Source organism: Myotis lucifugus, unplaced genomic scaffold (genome assembly GCF_000147115.1).
Source record: "Myotis lucifugus unplaced genomic scaffold, Myoluc2.0 scaffold_9, whole genome shotgun sequence".
In the NCBI taxonomy this organism is placed as follows: Eukaryota; Metazoa; Chordata; class Mammalia; order Chiroptera; family Vespertilionidae; genus Myotis; species Myotis lucifugus.
Window position 1 is genome coordinate 10696289 of NW_005871057.1, and position 20915 is coordinate 10717203.

The window sequence follows — 20915 nt, forward strand, 5'->3', positions numbered from 1 at the left end:
CGCCGCTGCGCCCGGGCGTGAGCAGTGTGTGGCGTGAGCGCGATTGCTGCCGCCTGTCCCCGCGGGGACCCGTCGCTGTTCCGAGGCACGCTTTCCACTCGCGTTGCGCGTCGTGCCCGCCATGAGGCGCCTGGGCTCCGTGCAGCGGAAAATGCCCTGCGTGTTTGTGACGGAGGTGAAAGAGGAGCCCTCCACCAAAAGGGAGCATCAGGTAGCGGGGGCGGCCGCGCGCTTCTCCCCGCGGCGCGGCTGCGTTTCTGCCCCGGGAGCGGGCGGGCGCTCGGACGCAGTGGAGCCGCCCTGTGGGCTGGCGTCTTCCTGCACGTTTCCCTGGGAGGTGTGGGGTCCGAGATCCAGGTCTTTGTACCTTCTGTGTTGCAAGGGGGGGGGACTCTGCAAGGGAGTTTTTCTGGTCAGGCGATTCACACTTGCCCTCGCGTGTGAATGGGAACCCCACATCTTAATCATACTCCTTCCTTCGCAGGTTACTGCTTTCGGGGAAAACTCCTTAAGTGTTTACATAATCACCGCAGTGCAAGCCTTACCTCTTTTCAGGAGGATGGTGACAGCGTGGCGTTTTTAGAAGACTTGCTTTATTTTACCGGGTCTAACCAGCCTAGTTTGGTCACTAAAGATCAGACTCTTGTCCCAGCAATTACCTACTTAATTTCAGTTTTGGGGTTCCCATCTCAAGGTTTGCTATTCTCTCAGCACCGAGTTTGACACCTAGAGCGTTTTTAGTAAATACTGATGTATCAGGTGAGTAACCTGTGTTGTAATGTCCCCACCAGTGACGCACAGGGCGCAATATCAAATCAGTGAGTCATTTAATCAATAAAGCCGGCAACTTCGAGGGAGAAGCAGCAATCTCGCAGTGCCCCCTTGGCCGCAACATCAGACTTATATAGGCAAATACCACAAAGGTATCGATTACATCTCTAGGTTTGGAATGAGGAACCTGGTTTGCAAAAAGCAGTTAGTTACAGAAGCTTGGATTGAGCAAGTTAGTTATCCACAAAGATTAATTATAGTTTCAGGTCTTGGGACCACTGAGTCAACAGAAACAGGTTATCTGGAGCCACTGAGGCAATTTAGAATAATTGTGCTGTCCCCATCTCCAGGTGCAGAGGAATGTGTTTTGAAAGACCAGTAAGACTACAATCAATGGGGTATTCAAACCACAATCAATGGAGTATTCAATGGAATGGGATAACTTATATGAGTTCAGAAAATCAAAATAACTTTTCTATTATTTTAGCAAGTGAATAATTACAGAAGCCAGAACAGCAGGGTTAAAATATTAAACAGCAATTTTTACCCGAGATGGTTGCTGCCATGCTTCATCTGTGTGAGGATCATTCCTTAGTGTATAGCAAAGCCTTGATAGCAGAACCCCCACCAGGTATCAGTTGGGCGCTGCCTGCTCATGGACCGCCAGCCAGCCCCCTGACATTATTCTCACCCGCCTTCCTGTGTTCCAGACTAAAGGACCTTTGAGGCTGACACTGCCATGTTATTTCCGGTCCCATGGTGGGCACTGGATAAACATCTGTTGAATTGAAGAATGAACCCTGGAGTCATTTCGTGCCAGTTTTCCATTCACCTTGATGCTTTTTACGTATAACCTCTCTTTCTAGTCTGTTTTCCACTCTCATCACTTGTTGTTAATAGTCTTAATATGTTTACATGTTATGTACTACCTAATTGTTCTTGCCCCAAGAATGATCATCATTACGTTTTTTTTTTAGTTAAAACCTCACAGTTATACTAAATGTCTGTAGCAGGGGTTGTCAAGCTTTTATTTTTTTAACTCCTAACAAACCCAATCTATGCGAAACATTGTCATCCTGAATAATGGTTCACTCAAGCTGTGATTCTCAGCTTGGTAGGTGGGGCGGGGAGTGTAGTTTGTGAGAGTTTCCTCCACCAGGAAAAATGAGCCCCTTCTTTTTCCCTCTGCAATTAAGAGTAGTTTATAGCATTGCTTACAGTATTAATTACAGCATAGTATACAAATCCTTAACTATAATTCAAGGCTTCCTGTTCATCAGGCCCAGTCAGTCTACTCTCTAATCACCTAAAGTGAAGTCTCTGTTCTAGCAAAGTCTATATTTTATCCTGCGAGCACTCTAGGCACAATTCTGTCTCTAGTTTTGCTGTGTACTCTACCGAGATAACCTCCAGAATTTTTAATTTTTTGAATCAGATCTTCTCTGTGACATTAACCCTACCCCAAAATTGTAGAGGATCACTCCACTGACTTAGTTCTTATCCACACATGCCTTGTTTTTCTAGTTAGTTTACAGTCTTTAATGGCAGTAAAGAAGGAGAGCTTTGTGTACCCCTTTTTATCCTATTTGTCCTTTGGAGATGTCTATAGTGGTAGGTACTGTATTATGGAAGGGATGTTTGTAATCAAGAGCGCCACCGGCACAGTGATCTCTTCTCTAGGATCTTTGATAAATGTAGACATAAATGCACACTACTGGGCCAGACCTCGGTTCTACCGCCACAGGTTAGATTGATATCCTCTGATACTTATGTCATAAATTAGTAATAAACTCCCCATTTACTTTTATCTTAAGAGAACTGAATCAGGCCCTGGCCAGGTAGCTTCTTAGTTGGTTAGAGTGTCTTACACCAGAGATGCAGGTTTGATTCCCCCGTCAGAGCACATATGCACATACAAGAACCAACCAATGAAAGCATAGATGGGTGGAACAACACATTGATGTCTGTCACACATGAATGCAGTGTTTACATTGTGCAGTGTTTTTTCACATTATGTAAGATGAATGTTACATCAAATAATTTAGACTGAAACAGTGGCATAAACCTTTCTCAGAAATGAAAAATGACACATGAAGAGTTGGTAGGAACCCTGGAAACAGTTTTTTTTCCTCCATTCTTGATGCTCTTGGCTAGTCTTCCTGATAGTAGAAAAGTCATAAATGTGCTCTTTACTCCTAATAACGCTGAAAGGTCAGCTGCTTGTTTTTCTCTTTAGCACTTAATCAGACCTAGCATTGTGTTTTGCATTTTATCACTGTTGTCTCCCTCCTTAAAATGAAGTTCCACCAGACAGGTACTTTTTTGTTCACCTCTATATTTCCCAGGGCCAGAAACAATGCTTAGCCCTCAGGAGGTATTTAACAAATAATTGTCAAGTGATTGAACATACTGAACACCTTTGCTAAGGATGCAGCCCTGCATAGGACATAGTTCCTGGTGTCAAGCTCATCATGGTGGGTAAAGAAACGTGAACAATTAATAATCTGTGTGGGAGGCCAGGTATTGCCCAGACTGGTGTGACTCCTTGGTTAGAGGGTTGGCCTGCACACCAAAGGGTCTTTGGTTCGATTCCCAGTCAAGGGCACTTACCTGGCTTGCAGGTTCCGTCTCAGCCGGGGTCAGATGGGTATGGGAGACAACCAATTGATGCTTCTCTCTTTTTCCCCTTCCCTTCCTCCCTCCCTTTCACTTGCTCTAAAAAGCACTGGAAAAAATATCCTTTGGTTTTATTAACCAAAAAAAGAAAAACAGGTATTGCTGTGATATCAGAAAGGAGGGACTGATTCCTGAGAACCTCATGGACAAAATATTTTTAAATTGTCTTAAGGATAAACAGACTGCTCCTTAGAACTAGTGAAATTATAAGAACATTCCAGGTGAGAGTATGTATGAGGGTGTAGGTGCTGTCTGTTAAACCAGTTTTTTCTCTCTCTTTTTTAAGACATTTAAAGTTTTGGCAACTGAAACTGTAAGTCACAAGGCATTAGATGCAGATATATACAGTGCAATTCCAACAGAAAAAGTGGATGGAACATGTTGTTATGTTACTACCTACAAAGGTAAAATAAAACTTCTACAAATATTATTTATTACTTAATACTCATTTAGGGCCATCCAATTTGATAATTGCTTTGTACATGTTATCTCTAATTTATACAATAAGCTCTCCATTTCACAGGTATGAAAACTGAGGCTCAGAGAACTTAAGTAATTTATCCAATTTATATATATAAAAGCCCAGCGACCCTTATGGTGGAATGGCCAGAATGACCGGTCGCTATGTTGCGCACTGACCACCAGGGGGCAGATGCTCATCGCAGGAACTGCCCCCGGTGGTCAGTGCACTCCCACAGCGGAAGCGCCGCTCAGCCAGAAGCTGGGCTCACTGCTGGCGAGCGCAGCAGTGGTGGCAGGAATCTTTCCCGCCTCCATAGCAGCGCTAGGGAGCTGCGAGCCAAGTGGTAAGGAGCGAGCAGGCAGGCAGTTAGGAGCAAGGGGTCCCAGATTGTGAGAGGGATGTCTGACTGCCAGTTTAGAACTGATCGGGCCTAAACCAGCAGTTGGACATCCCCCAAAGGGTCCCGGATTGCGAGAGGGTGCAGGCCAGTCTGAGGGATTCCCTCAGCCCCGCACGAATTTCATGCATTGGGCCTCTAGTACCATATAATTAATGAATGGATGAACTGGTAATAGAACCTAGGTTTGTCTGACCTTAAAGCTGATCCCAGTGCTGATTCATTGTTTTCACTATTATTGACAATGTCTCTGATTTATTTTATTTTAATGTACTTGGAAAAAAGTAGAAATTCAAATTGAAAGAGAAATGATTTTTTTAATTTCTTTTGAATGGTAAAATTACCTCTCAATTTAAGCAAGAGAGATAGGACAGTTAAATGAAAATTGATTATATTTCTGGTATCAGGAAATCCCTTCTGAAATGTTTTTTTTTTTTTCATTTTTAATTATGGTAAAATACACATCACATAAAATTTTACCACCTTAACCATTTTCAAGTATACACTTCAGTGGTGTGTACAGTTTGCCTTGTGCTACTATTTTCACCAGAACTCTTATCATCTTCCAGAACTGAAAATTTGTACCCATTAAACATGCTCACCATTTCCTCTCCCTCCAGTCCTTGCCAACCAACATTCTATTTTGTATGATTTTGACTACTGTGGGTATCTTCAGTAAAAATACTGGAATTGTACAGTTTTTGTCTTTTTTGTGACTGACTTATTTCACTTAGCATAACATTCTTGAAGTTCACCTATGTTTTATAGTATATGGCAGAATTTCCTTTTTTAAGACTGGATAGTATCCCATTATATGTATATACCACATCCATCCACTCATCCATCAATGTACACTTGGGCAGCTTCCATCTTTTGGCTATTAGGAACAGTGCTTCTGTGAACATGGTGTAAAAAATATCTCTTTCAGACCCTGCTTCCAGTTCTGTTGTGTATATGTCCAGAAGTGGAATTGTTAAATCATATAATTCTATTTTTAATTGTTTTGAGGAACTTTCATACTGTTTTCCATAGAAATTGCACCAATTATATTCCTACCAACTGCACATTTCCGATTTTTCCACATCCTCACCAATACTTGTTATTTTCTGTTTGTTTGTTTTTATAGTAATGATCTTAAAGAACAATTTTTTGTGTGTTTACTAGTAAAAAGAACAAAGGTCCATTCAACCAGAAATGACAATATAATTTTAATCAAGTTCTTCTCTATTAATATTAAGAAACTTCACTGTGCATCGTTATGTGGGATTATGTATAATGGTAGCAGTTGAATAAGGTTTGCTAAAGAAAACTTAGTAATGACAGTGCTTACAGCTCACAGTTTATTACAGGTGGAGGATCCATAATATAGCAAGGGTATTAAAAGTAAGGATGTGTATCACAACCCAAACCTCACAGCAAAGGGTCAGGAGAGGCCAGGTGAAAACTCCTGTCCCACCCCCACCCCCCCACCCCCGCACCAACCCACCCACCCCAGGCTCCAACAGGACACACTCTCTCAAATCAGGAATCCCTGATGTGTACAGGGTAAAACTTTAAAACAGGGAATCCAAAATAGAGTCCCAGCTGGGGATTTCTGTGTTTTGCTGGTCACAAAAGCATCATCCAGCTAACTAAGCAGCCTCAGTAGCAGAGCCCTCCAGGAGTCTCACCGAGACCAGGTGCAACTCATTAGTCTCCCTGTCATATTTCTATTTAGTATAGAGGTAGCTTCAGTTTCTCACAAATGCTAGTTATAATAAAATATGGCCTTATAAAAGGGTCACATACTTCATTTTTATCTCATCTCCATCATTATTTTTTTTTTAAATATATTCTTATTGATTTCAGAGAGGAAGGGAGAGGGAGAGAGAGATGGGAACATCAATGATGAGAGAGAATCACTGATCAGTTGCTTCTTGCACGCCACACCCTGGGGATCTAGCCCACTACCAGGGCATGCGCCCTCACCGGGAATCCACCGTGACCTCCTGGTTCATAGGTCGCTGTCCAACCACGGAGCCATGCCTGCTGGGCTTTCCCATCATTCTTTAACCAAAACTTGAGTCTTCTTACAATATCAGGTATCGCTAGGTAGGATGTATCTGTTTGGTCTGCTTATTTCAGTTTGTCTTCTAGGGTTGCTTCTCTTGGAGAAGGTGACCCTACTATTTATTGAAAATTTTATTCTGAAATTTCTTTTAAGGTAAGTTTTCCTCCTAATATTTTTCTTTTCCTTTTATTATTTATTTAGGTCAGCCATATCTGTGGGCTCGATTAGATAGAAAACCTAACAAACTAGCTGAAAAAAGATTTAAAAATTTTCTACATTCAAAACAGAACTCAAAAGGTTAGTAGGTCTTTTTTTTCTTCAGCCTTTCATGATTTAATTAGCTGAAATGTGTGAGTTAGTTTTTGCTGTGTTGTTTCTATACATTGTAGCCTTATATACAATTTAAGTACTTTGGGGGAAAAAGAAAATTAGAATTGAATATTGTTCTATGTAAAAGAATTTCCCTGAAAAGTATTTTTAAATGTCTTTCTAACATTTCTGTGACTCTTCATTATCATAAGTCAATTTTATTAAAACATACAAATTACTATATATATTATAATGAGAAATACATTTTGATTTTGTCTGCCTAAGAGACAACCATGTAATTTTATAAAACAGGAAAAAATCTCAAAGGATTATTAATATTTTTAATTATTAAATTAAAATGCCTCTAAATATATAAGTTGATAGGTACTCATCACTGCATATCTACTCATTCATATATATAACCTACCTATATATGTACTCATAGTGCATTAAAAATTCATCATAAACCTACACATACAGGAACATTGGTTACTTTAGTTAGATCAGCGGTTCTCAACCTGTGGGTTGCGACCCCTTTGGGGGTTGAACGACCCTTTCACAGGGGTCGCCTAAGACCATCGGAAAACACATATATAATTACATATTGTTTTTGTGATTAATCACTATGCTTTAATTATGTTCAATTTGTAACAATGAAATTGGGGGTCACCACAACATGAGAAACTGTATTAAAGGGTCGCGGCATTAGGAAGGTTGAGAACCACTGAGTTAGACTGTTATCCTGTATCTGCAAATGGTGGTGTATCCAAAATTGAACAGCTGAAGTGTTAGTACCCTAACCCTGAGAAGTATAGTGAGATTGTGGAGATAATGAATGGAGAATAATTATATGATACCTGATATTATGGGGTTTATTAGCTATTCCCACTTCAAATTTTGCGGCATTTTATATTTTGTAAAGTACTGCCACATATAAGATTATCTGATTCTTTTAGAATTTTTTTGGAATGTCGAGGAAGACTTCAAACCTGTTCCAGAGTGCTGGATACCAGCGAAGGAAATTGAACAATTAAATGGAAATCCGATGCCTGATGAAAATGGACACATTCCTGGTATCATGAAATCTCTTCTAAAATGCAGTTTTGTGTTTACTAGTATAAAGAATAAAAGATCCATTTGATCAGAAATTATGGAATCTAACTTTAATCTGTTTTTTCATAGTATTTATCTGTTCAGCACAAAATTTGAGTCTAATTTATGTTAAGTAACAGTTATACCAAAGATGTTTCATATAGAGAATGTCCTCTCAGGTTTGGAATCCTAAGATGGACAATTTACTACCTATAGTCTGTGAAAATAAAGTGTTGAGTGGAAATAGCCCTGAAGTTGTTGGGATAGATAATATAATTGATCTTTTCTAAAATGAGATATTAAGCCTTTATTTTTTTAATTGGGGATAATAATGTGTATATTTTTTGCAAAGGTCCTAGAAGACTATTTAAATTAAGGGAGGTGAAAATAAATATCCCACAAATAGTTTTACTAGAGAAGGGAAAATTTTTGCAGAAGTGTGTGAGTAGAAAGATACCCCAGATTAAGGTTCAGGTTAACAGGCATCTCTCAAGTACCTGTAAGGTGCAAAGTACTCTTAGGTTCTGGTAATACAAAATGAGGATCTTGTAGACATGAGGGGAAATCCATCAATAACAGTATGATTTAAGAATCCAAAGGAAAAGGTATACAGGTTACAGTTGGAAAAAGGAAGAATTCGTATTCCAATCTGTGGTGGCTAGAGGAGGTTTACTAGTAAGGGGAGTGACATCTGTACTGAAGCTTAAGAACCAGAACGTTAGCTGAAAGGAAGGGGGGGGGGGGGTCTACTTAGGCAAACTCCCGTGGAGTCTTGGAAATTTTATTTAACACTTTATTTTGGCTGGAATGTTTGAGCGTATGACATTTGAGGCAATTTTAAAATTTGAGGATGGAGATGTGGAATGGGCTCAGATCTTAAAAGGTTTGTATTCCTTCTAAAGGAATTTGAAGTTTGTCATGAAGATTATAAATTTACATTTTTTTAATGGAACTAAGATAAAAATGGAGCGGGGGGGGGGGGGGGGGTTCCCTGGAGACTCGTATACCAAGAAAAAGGTTATTACAGTAACCTTGGGTAACGACAGCCACAGATATGATGGCCACAATGGTGTGTGTCATAGCAGGCACAATGAGGAACTCTATTCTAGCAACTGAAGTTAGGATGGGAAAGGTAGTAACAGTCAATAAGTGTGAATCAAACATTTTTCAGTAAATATGGAGACAGTACAATAAATTGTAGAACAGTTAAGTGCATATGTCTGTTGTCCCTGAAATGAGAGAAGGTAGAGAGAAAACTTAATTTTAAAAAAGGATTTTAATTCTGTGTCTTAAAACGGTGCTCAATTCTTATTGAAAAGTTTTCTAGTAAAAATGCTGAGTGCTCTATAGTGAATAATCAAGTTAATTTCTCAACAGAATCAAAATGAAACCTTATAATTTAAAAAATTATGATTTAAAAAGTAGTAAAACTGTTATTTCTACTGAATTTAAAAGTGACTCTGTAATACAATATCCAGAAAATATGGAAAATTTACAACAAAAATAAAAATTACCTTGTCTCAATGCAAAGAAAGACAATGCCAAAAAACCCCACTTTTTTCTTTAAATGATAGGGTGGGTACCAGTGGAGAAAAACAACAAGCAGTATTGCTGGCATTCCTCTGTAGTTAATTATGAATTTGAAATAGCCCTGGTACTGAAGCATCATCCTGATGATTCTGGTCTTTTGGAAATTACTGCAGTGCCACTATCAGACCTTTTAGAACAGACGCTGGAGCTTATAGGAACGAATATTAATGGAAACCCATATGGTGAGTAAAGCCTTTTTCTGTTCAGTTGTAGTTATAGTAATTCGTTTATAAGGAGCACCTAGGTTCAACTTACACACACAGAGAAATGACTAATAAACTTGAGTAGCCTAGACCCGTGGTCGGCAAACTGCGGCTCGCAAGCCACATGCGGCTCTTTGGCCCCTTGAGTGTGGCTCTTCCTAAGCCTTAGGAGTACCCTAATTAAGTTAATAACAGTGTACCTACCTATAAAGTTTAAGTTTAGAAAATTTGGCTCTCAAAAGAAATTTCAATCGTTGTACTCTTGATATTTGGCTCTGTTGACTAAAGAGTTTGCCGACCACTGGCCTAGGATAATAGCTATTTATTTTAATTTTATGTCCATGGAGAAATTTACCTAATATTTTATTAGTACAAAATGTTGATGTTTAGCCTCTTGTTCTTTCCTATATTAACATTATAAAACTATGTATAAAAGGTGATTCCTCAAGTGTAACTTTTCATTGCTTTTTAAAATTTAGGTGAACTGAGCTGAATGAAAATCATGGTATGCTTTTCATGACTAGGTAATTAGTGTAGCATTAATTAATAGCTGAGTGTAAAGTGAATAAAGAATTGGCAGTGAATGATGAGTTGAGTACATTGGAGTACATTGGCACTATGGAGTACATTGTTGACAGGGGGATGGATGAAGACAGACCCAAGAACAGTGCAACTTGAATGGCAAAGTCCTATATAAAGATCAGAAGCAGACTGTTTGGCAGAAAGAAGCTAAGAGAGTAATTTGGCATGGCTGTTTGGCAAACACTGAATAAGAGTTGAATGTGGCAAATGATGTAGAGCATAGAGCAGGGGTTGGTGGACTTTTTTATAAAAGGACAGATAGGAAAGATTTAGGTTTTATGGGCCATACCTCTGAAACAGGCCATAGATAGTACTTAAATGAATAGGTATGGTTGTGTTCCATTAACATTATAAAAAACAGGCATCTGGCTAGATTTTGCCCACAGGTCATAGTCTGTGGACTCCTGATATAGAGTGCACAAAGGTAGAATTTAAATTTAATGGGATATGGTGCCACTTTTGAGTGAAAGTGCTTGTAGCATATCTCTCTGCAAGGAAACCAACTAAACTTTTTGGTAAATCTATTCTTAAATATTTTAAAAGGCTTTTTTATTTGGAAAGGTAAATGTTCTCATTCTTCTTGAAACCTTTGTATAGCTAATGGCAAGATTTTATCATTTAGGGTTAGGAAGCAAGAAGCATCCATTACATCTTCTTATACCACATGGAGCATTTCAAATAAGAAATCTACCTACCTTGAAGCACAGTGATCTGTTGTCCTGGTTTGAAGGTTGCAGAGAGGGTAAAATTGAAGGAATAGTATGGCATTGCAATGATGGCTGTTTAATCAAGGTAATGGCAGAAAACAGCTTGTGGAATTATGTCCTCTTATATTCCTCAAAGTAGAAGTGGCACTAAAATGCTTTCTACCAATTGCAGTAATTCTGATGGTGCACTCAAGAAATTTAATTTGTTCATCTCACATGCCACCATTCTTATATGATAATGTTTTCCAGTGTACTTGTTCTGTGGGGCATCAGTTGTTCTAGATGTGCTTCAGAACTAAAGTGATAGAAATGTCTGGAAAACCCTGCATACAACATATTCCCTTCTTGGAAATTCATGTTGCATATTAGTGTGCTCTGAGACATTCTGTAATGACAGCATTTAATCCTGTTTAATCCAGCATTTCCCAAACTTACTTGGTTATAGAGTTTGTTGGTTAGAAAGTGCCAAGGGTCAGTTAATATATACAGAATGAATTATCTTATACTTTGTGCCCTTTCTGTCTGTCTCCTGGACTTGACTATTTGATTTCTCACAGGTTCTTAAAATTCATGTTCAAAACTGGACCTAGTTATATCAACTCCCTGACTCCAACAATTCACTGAAGCCAAAAACTTAAGATACATTTTTAACCCCACTCTCCATTACTTCATACATACAATTATCAGTTCTTAAAGATTCTGATCTATTGAATCTGTATCTTTCTCTCCAACCAATTAGTTGTTAATTTGGATTTAAGCCCAGATTCATAACTTGAGTTGTTATATCACCCTCTTAAACATTAACTTTCAGTGTTATTCCTGTCCTTTTCATTCTTTATAAATTAATGAGAATGTTACTTCCTGCATAAAATTGTTTGACATTAAGATTTTTCATGACTTGGCCCCTACTCAACTTTCTGGAACTGCCTCCACCCCCATATCCCAAACATATCCACATGGTATATGTTCTAACCATATTTAAATAATTACAGAGAAAATATACACAATTCTGTCACATGATAGTCCCTTTGGTTAGACTGTCTCCCTACCCACAGTTGGTTAGCTTCTGAACTTATTAACAGACTCTATTATTAAGTTTTTTGGAGCCCCTCATTTATGTTTCCAGGTACTAGAAATACGAAGTCCAGCTGAACAATGTCTGCCTTCATGAAGCTCACATTTTAATGGGGAAGATAGATAATAAACAGATATGTAATATGTCAGGGGGAGAAGCAGCTATGAAAAAAATAAAGGGTAAGATAAAGTGGAGCCTTAAAAAGTGCCTGGAAGATGGTAGGCACACAAAATAAATATTTTTAAGTCAATGAAGAAAATGCAGGTTAAAACTAATACCTTCCTTTCTCTTTCTAGGTCCATCGCCATCATCTTGGTTTATGCTGGCCAATTCCAGATACTTACATGAATTCAAAACCTGTTATTATTAACATGAACTTGAACAAACGTGACTGTGCTTTTGATACTAAGTGTCTATTTAATCATTTTTCAAAAATAGATCATCAGAAATTTAGTAGGCTCAAAGATATAATACTTGATGAATAGACTGGAATTGTAATTAAAAACTAGCTTTATTGTGTTATCTTGAATCTTGAATATTCTGCCATGTGTAAAAGGTGAAAATATCTCAAGGTTCCTATTTATTGTTCAGTGACTAATGGAGAAATAAGTCTTCTAGCATTTGAAGAAATGAATTTTCCAGTTGGAAATATCTAGTCAAAGTCTTATTTAGAATCAGCAAATGAATTTTAACCTCTGGATTTAAAAATGTAAGTAATAGTAAGCTCCCCAGCTTGTACAAAGGGTTGGATTCTGTCCACTATAACTGAGTAGTAATTTAAAGACAACAATGAAACCAACAATTCTGGATCATTTACTTTCAAAATTAAATACTTTAAGCTGAGTTTAATTTAATCTTGCTTAACATTTAACAAGACATATGGCTCAGCCTTATTGTATATATATACAGATATATATATACAAGTTATAAATATAAAATTTAAGAACCATGATACATATATAAATAGGTAAGAATATAAAACCCCAATTTTAAATGTTAAAATTGTTACTCTCATATTTAAAAACTTAAAACATTATGAATGTACAGAAGTTCACTATAGCTCATTGCCTACTTGATAGTCATAACTTTAAGAAATCTTCAAATATATACTTTTCTAATGTGTTAAAAATTTCATACAACTTTATTTACTAAAATTTCAAATTCAGGTAAAGGTACAGGGTATTGGAAAGGATATCATGTAGGTCAGAGACTTGTAAATAGTTAAATAAAAACTGTAATTATAGCTGGCCCTTAATAAGTAGGGAAATTGACAGGACTTCCCTCTTCGTCTTCAAACTGTTCAGAAGCAGCAACAGGACTAGTTAATTCAACTTCAAATTGTTCAGAAAGTTTTTTTAACTTCTCTTCTAAGAGAATATTTTTTTTAACTTCTTCTTTGTAGTTATACTTCAGATCTTCGATTTCTTCAAAAAACGACGGATCAACATTTTCCAGTTCTTTCTTCAGCTTTTTTATTTCCTCCTAATAGAAATATATTGTCTTTAAAAGACATCAATAAGTATATAATACACTCCTTAGGTTTAAACTAAAGAGATTTAATTATAAACATGAGCACCAAAGTAACCTGAATAGCAAATATAAAGACTGAAGTATTAAGATTTTGTTAATAAGATTTTATTGTGCAGTATAAGTAACTAACTTGTTAAATGCCAAATCAAATGACCTGATATGTAAGTTATGTCCTAGTCTTTGACTGAAATTTATTAGCTCTTAAATTAGAGGGGTATTTCATCTTTCTCCAAAAGCATACTCTCAGATACTCAGTGAGGCAAGCAAAAAGACATGGCTATTCACAGCATTAAGGTTGTTTTGGTTAATATTCTTTAGCTTAGGCTTCATTTATATATTTCTTTACAAATATGTAATTTGTAATGAATAATGGTCAATTTCTAATATATTTATGATCAGGGAAATTCTAGGACTTCTTGCCTAGCTAAGAGCTATGCATCTGGTGAAGAGGCAATTTGAGCTTTAGAATAGCCAATAATCACTAGTGAACTTTCATATCATGTTCTTTTATTCTATTTACAGATTCTTGAAAGACATAAAGAATAGCAAATATCTTTTTTAAGGGAGGGGAACTATTCCTGAAAAGATTTTCAAAAGGAAATAAAAGACTGTTCGCAATGTGACCGAAAATATTAAAATGAGCTCTATATTTGTGACAATTAAAAAATAAATTTATTCTTTAATCCTATTTGTTTTATCTCAATTTTTTTGGTAGCTCTCATATATATATATATATATATATATATATATATTTTTTTTTTTTTTTAAATATATTTTATTGATTTTTTACAGAGAGGAAGGGAGAGAGATAGAGAGTTAGAAACATCGATGAGAGAGAAACATCGATCAGCTGCCTCCTGCACATCTCCTACTGGGGATGTGCCCACAACCAAGGTACATGCCCTTGACCGGAATCGAACCTGGGACCTTTCAGTCCACAGGGCGACGCTCTATCCACTGAGCCAAACCGGTTTTGGCATATTTTTTAACAGTTGAATATAATGGACTTTGCAATGTCAAGGTCAAATATAAAATGTAGTCCCAGGAATTTTTATGATACATACTTAAAATTCAAACATGGTGACCATAAAACTTTTCAGCAGCTGTTTTCATAAAGCATTTATCCTATATAATGAAAGCCTAACATGCTAAGTGTCAGGTCGTCGAATCGTCCGTTCAACCAATCAAAGCGTAATATGCTAATGATGTTATTGCCGTTCAACCACTCTCTATGATGTGCACTGACCACCAGGGGCAGATGCTCCAACTGGTAGGTTAGGTTGCTACTGGGGTCCGGCCCATCAGGACTGACCAAGGCGGGCCGGACATGCCCTGGAGCCCTCCTATGGTCCCTCCCTGGCTGGCCAACCTCCCATGTCCCTCCCTGGCTCTGATTGTGCACCGGTGGGGTCCCTTGGCCTGGCCTGCACCGTCTTGCAATCTAGGACCCCTTGGGGGATGTTGGAGAGTCGGTTTGGGCCGAATCCCGCAGGCCAGGCTGAGGGACCACACTGGTGCACGAATTCATGCACCGGGCCTCTAGTAATACTATAATTAGATATATTACCTTCAAATGCTGCTTTTCTAGATCTGAAGTCTTCAGCTGTGTCTCTAGATCCTTTATCTTTTCCTTTAGTTGATCATGATCTGCCAAAAAAAAATCTCTATATATAAAAGGCTAATATGCAAAGTGTCCCCTTGGGTGTTTGATCACTTGCTATGACATGTTCTGACCACCAGGAGGTGGCGCGGAATGAAGGAAGGCCCCGGCCAGCAGTCAGAAGGCCCCGATCGGCCCTGATCGCCAGCCAGGCCTAGGGACCCTATCCATGCACGAATTTCGTGCACTGGGCCTCTAATTTATACATACATATATATATAAATTAACTAGACCCAGCTTTTTTCTACTCTAAGATAAAGGGATTAACCCTTTAAGATAAAGGGATTTGTTTTAGAGAATAAGGAGAAAACTTATGAAAGTAGAGCCCAGTAATGTTGCATTTTATGGATTAAACACTTTAGGCTGTGAATACTATATGTTACCTCTATTAGGTAATATAATTTCATGGCAAAGAGAAAAAACATTTGCCAGATATTCGATGTAAAGGGTGAGGTTAACTTTTTACATGGAAGAAACTTATTTTCCAAAAAAAATTCTAAAGCCAAGAAAAGTTGTTAAGTACTAAAAGTACAACAGGAGAATAAGTAGACTGTTGGGTAAAGAGCTACAACCATAAGCTGCTTAAATTGCCCCTGTTACCTAGCAGCATTGGCTTGTCCATGTAGGTCATTACTCAATTACTGTGTAATTGCCATATAGAAAACGTGCTAGGCAGGATGGATAACACAAACATGAATAAGTCCTGATACTTAGGTGGAAAAGGTAAGTACAAAAACAGCATAAGGGTTTTAATTTATGGATTTCCTCCCCAGAATTAATGTCTAATTTTATAATGAGAATCAATGGGCAAATGGTATTTTTGCTGTAATTGCTGTCTTCTGAAAACATTTACTTTAAATTAAACACTTCCTATATGGTGTCATGTCATTTTGCAAACATTGAAGGGTATAATTAAAAAAGCAATAATAAAGTTTAGGAAAATAATGGGCAGTAAACACATTTTTATGAATGGGATAAGAAGTATATTCTAATAAGGTGCTTATGAAAGGGTCCTCTAATTGTAAGTTGGAGACAGGAAATATTTTCCTCACCCTTTTCATGGAAATAGCAGAACCCATCTTCCTTTGGAAGGCAGAGCAAAATCATACTTTTCAAAGCTTCCCTCACCTTTGCAGAAAGTGCTAATGATTTTTTACAGAATTGATTCTTAATCACTGGGATGCTGTATTGAGAAGATTGTCTTAATCAGTGTGCTGCTATATATTACATTGATTGGTAATGTGTAGCACTTTTCAAAAGTTAGTTTAATGACCACTTATATTAAAATATAATTTCCATAACAGTTAAGGCTTGATTTTGAGCCTTAATCTTTGAAATATAATATGGGGGTTCAGAAATTCCCTTTCAGGAAACAGGTTTAGAACTTGCCTATTAACAGCATTACCAGGTCTTTGGTCTACTGTGTCTAGTCCACTACACCAAGCTAGCTGGTTTGAGAGATACCACTGAGAGAGAGGCTATATGTACTTTTAGTCACCGAGTGACAAAGCAGCATACTGGTCAATGGCAGGAAATAAAGAGGAGCTTTGGAGTTTCCTGGATTCAGGTTTCATCCTGCCCCTGCCACTTTCTACCTGTTGTGACCCTGGGGACAGGTAACTTAACCTCTTAAAATTTGTTTATCACAGGAAAAGGGAGACAATAGTACCCACCATACAGGATTATAAATTATAAAATGGTCGTAAAGGATTTAGCATAGTGTCTGGTACAACTCATACCACATGATAGCTTTAATACAAAGTAGCAAGACTATGTGAATAAGCTATATGAAGTAATCATGTGGTTCAGATATTAATTGGTATAATTCTTTGGCACAGAATTTGCCATTTCCATCAAGTGTCAAACATACAGCTCAAATAATGGATTCTCATTATTTACAGTAGTTATGGTCTATAAAGTCAACACAATGAATTAGTGAATATTGAACCATTGCTCTTAAGGGAAAATTATACATAAAGATATATATATATAATTTATTTATTTTTTTAGATATAGATAAAAATATATAATCTATACCTATATCTAAACATATACATATATCTCAGATTATAATCTTAAATCATGGAAACATTCTGGTAGATTCTTTTTGCAAAAGAGAAAAGGTTTAGAAGTGCCAAGTGGCTTTCCTGAGGCTGCCCCACTACCCAGTGTGAGAGTTGGGATTCAAACCTAGTCCAGCTGGCCCCAGAACCTTAGCTTCTGGCCCTAAATTGCACTGCCCCCTACTGTCTCCATCCTCTGGTCATCTCTGTATGAAAGCTGAATAAGAATGTAGAGCATCACCTTGTTGGATCTCATCTGGGAAAGTGTGGGTCTGACATTTTTTACTACTCTGTTTTCACAACATACCTTGAGTACTGATTTTGGGGTTACAAATACATTTTAGTGAGTAAGTGAACTCAGAAATACAGAATCTGCAAATAATAAGTATCAACTATTCACTGTGTGTGTATGTGCATATATACATAAGCACAAAGGAATAGGGGAATGACTAGTAGTCACTTTTGAATGAGAAAAGAAGGGGGTAGAAGGATAGACATTACTTTGTTAAAGGAAAAAAAATATTTTTACTTATACATGAAGTTTATGTAGTTTTTAAATTAAGATTACAATAACATTTAGAAAAACATGTCAGAGGGTTTAAAACGATTCAAAACTGGAAGCAACAATCATCACTCAGCACTGTATCCTGATTAAATCTGTAACACCAAATGGAACACAATGAGAAAAACATTTAAGTACTTGCTAAGGGCTCGATGGGAATAATATTACACGGAGGAAGAGATAGCTCCACAAAACTTACATTGGGATTTGACTTTATAAGAAGAAAGTTATCAGAAACCTGTGAACAAACAAAAAATGCAAACCCTAATTCAAAACGTCAGTTACCTAACATGCTATAAGTATGCTATAAAATACAGTACCATGTAAGGTGCTCTCAGCTCCGCCTTGGTCTTTGTGTACTTCTGTCTGATGGATTAATTCTTCTTTTTCTTTTTCCAGCTTACTATTAGCTAATCTAGAGCACAATGGTAATGTTATTAAAAAAACAAACCAAAAACACTGTTCCACAAAATATATGGCATTTCCTATGAACCATAATGTACAGTGCTTAGAACTCACTGATATTTATAAAGGTATTCATTTACTTTCCCTGCTGCAATATTACCATTCTTAAAGAAAGATCATGGAATCAAAAGTCTTCATGTTTTTCTTAACATCTGACCTGATGTTATTTCCAAGAGATGTTTTCCTACTGGGAGAGCTCCTGAGAGCAGGCTACTCAGAACCCGGGAAGTAAAGGCTTTTTCCCCCCTCTTTCGTTAGTATTTGCCTCTGAAAAGTTAAGGTCTGTGCTACTAAGCAAGTTTAAACTACATTACAAACGATACTTATATTAGGACCTGGTTTACCGTGATTTTTCTCCCAGCATCTATTATATAAAAGATAGAATGATTGGAATTAGGAGGATAAAATAAGGCTGATAAGCCTCTTAGATAGCAAGGTTGAAAAATCTTACTCTCTAGATATAGTAAACCTGGTTAAATAAAAAGGTAAAAAAGAAAAGAGTTGTCATATGAAGAGGTAACGTACCTAAGAACTTGAAGCTCCCTTTGAAGGCCTTGCTTTGTTTCAGCACCTTCAGGAATATGTTTGAGAATCTCAATCTTTGGGCATAATGAAAAGTTAGAAAACAAAATTAGACATGAAAATGAGATTTTATAAATATATATTTTCAATAAAGCATAATATTAAAAGTTGGGTTTTTAAAAGCACAGACGAGCATGCATCCATCATGTTCTACTCAGTGTTCATTCAACAATTATTAACTACTACATGCCAAGCATTGTCCAAGGCATAGGGGACACAGAGTGAAAAAAGCAGGCAAAGTCCCTTGCTCCATGTTCCCATGGTCCTTATATTTTTAGTGAGGAAAGACAATGAGTGTGTACTGTGAGGGGATAACAGTACCAGATGGAAAATAACCCAGGGTAAGAGAATAAAGAGTGATGGAAGGTACTATAGGGTTAGGGACGGTCTAAGCCTCCATTTCAACAGAGATGTGAGCTATAGGAATATTTGGGTAAACCTTACTTGAAACAACAGCAAGGCCCTGAAGCTTGAATGAATTTGGTTTGTTCAAAGGACTGAAAGGTCAATGTGGCTAGAACACTGTGGATGAAGGAAGGTAAAGAGGAGGCTAAAGAGGAAAGCAGATGCCAGACCATGTAGGTCCCTACAGGCTATGAGAAGAACTTTACAATTTTACTCCAGGATAATGGGGAACCATTGGAAGATTCTATGGATGGGACTGCTATATTTGCTTTATGCTTCAAAAGGATTACTTGGAAACTATGTGGAAAAAATAGACCAGGGAAGGGAGAAGGCGAAACAAGGCAAGAGTAGAAGCAGGGAGACAAGTTAGGACAGTGATGGCGAACCTTTTGAGCTCGGCGTGTCAGCATTTTGAAAAACCCTAATTTAACTCTGGTGCCGTGTCACATATAGAAATTTTTTGATATTTGCAACCATAGTAAAACAAAGACTTATATTTTTGATATTTATTTTATATATTTAAATGCCATTTAACAAGAAAATCAACCAAAAAAATGAGTTCGCGTGTCACTCTGACATGCGTGTCATAGGTTCGCCATCACTGAGTTAGGAGATTATGAGAATAGTTCAGGTGTGATAGAACAGCTTGGACTAGCCTGGCAGTGTTAGAGGTGTTGAGACATTGTGTCAGATTTGGGGTAGATTTTGAAAACTGAGCTAACATGATTTATGAAAAAGATATGAGGTGTGTGGGAAAAAAAGGAGCTGATGATCTAAGGTTTGGGGCTTAAACAAATGGGTGAATGATGGTGTCATTCTCTTAGATGGGCCTTCCAGGGTAGGAATTAGTCAAGAGTTCATTTTTAGCTATATTAGACAATATCAAGAAGGGGCTTGAGATATAATACATTATTTTATCATGTAAATAAAAATTACATTACTTGCCTGTTGCTCAAGGTCTTCGGTGTATTTCTTAACTTTTTGTTCCCTCTTTGTTGCTTGTCTTACAAGCTCTTTAAGATCAGTAAGGCTTTGTGCTTTTTTGGCAATATCAGTTTCCAATTCTTTCAATTTGGTTTCATACATTCTAAAAGTATAAAGGAAAATAATAGGTGTAAACATGGAAAATAATTTCATTGATTTAAGACAGTTCAAATTATTGCACTAAAAATAACAAAGAATATCTTATACTGTTTCTTTAAGTCAAACCTTTTGCTACCTATTTATTTAGCATTAGCTGACAGTAAGTACTCATAACAGACAGGCCAATTAAAAAAAAGAAGTTAGGTGTTTCCCAAGGTTATAAATAAGGGTGGAGCCTAATTTGATCACTGTAAAATATTAAATATATTTTTCAGTCGCAAAACAAAAAATTAAAAGTAAAATTCATTAGAATATCAAATTCTATATTCTTGGATATTCTTTTTTTAAAAATATGTTTTTATTGATTTCAGAGAAAGGAAGGGAAAGTGAGAGAAAGATAGACACATTGATGAAAGAGAAACATAGATTAGCTGCCTCCTTCACACTCCCTACTAGGGATCCAGCCTGCAGCCCACGCATGTGCCTTGATCGGGAATCGAACCAGCAACCTCCGGGTGCATGGGACTACACTCAATCCACTGAGCTGTACCGGCTGGGCTGTTGGATAATCTTATGAATATAGTTAAAGATCACAAGTTAAAGCATTTCATAGACACACACACACACACACACACACACACACACACCCC

The 20915-nt window shown here is 37.3% G+C and overlaps 2 protein-coding genes across 4 annotated transcripts in view; one reads left to right on the forward strand and one right to left on the reverse strand.

Annotated features, from left to right (window-relative positions):
- The first annotated feature begins 1 nt into the window (after nt 1).
- On the forward strand, nt 2–14133 carry CUNH12orf29 (chromosome unknown C12orf29 homolog). 3 transcript variants are annotated; one of them, XM_006083994.3, is made up of 8 exons: nt 71–211; nt 485–759; nt 3734–3851; nt 6559–6654; nt 7623–7739; nt 9333–9530; nt 10756–10925; nt 12212–14128. In XM_006083994.3, the coding sequence occupies exons 2-8, from the start codon at nt 751–753 to the stop codon at nt 12398–12400; spliced, it is 897 nt and encodes a 298-aa protein (XP_006084056.1). In that variant the 5' UTR covers nt 71–211; nt 485–750; the 3' UTR covers nt 12401–14128. The 3 variants fall into 3 exon arrangements, with proteins under 3 accessions (XP_023605544.1, XP_006084055.1, XP_006084056.1); XM_023749776.1 differs by lacking the exon at nt 485–759 and having other exon boundaries at nt 2–211; nt 9462–9530; nt 12212–14133; XM_006083993.3 differs by lacking the exon at nt 485–759 and having other exon boundaries at nt 2–211.
- The window catches only part of CEP290 (centrosomal protein 290), a 118495-nt gene continuing 110709 nt past the window's right edge, over nt 13130–20915 (reverse strand). Inside the window, exons 50-54 of the mRNA XM_023749772.1 lie at nt 20128–20269; nt 18721–18794; nt 18051–18145; nt 15013–15092; nt 13130–13397 (exon numbers count right to left, since the gene is read on the reverse strand). Coding sequence (XP_023605540.1) covers nt 13167–13397; nt 15013–15092; nt 18051–18145; nt 18721–18794; nt 20128–20269 — 622 coding nt within the window. The 3' untranslated portion in view covers nt 13130–13166. The remainder of the gene's footprint in view (nt 13398–15012; nt 15093–18050; nt 18146–18720; nt 18795–20127; nt 20270–20915) is intronic.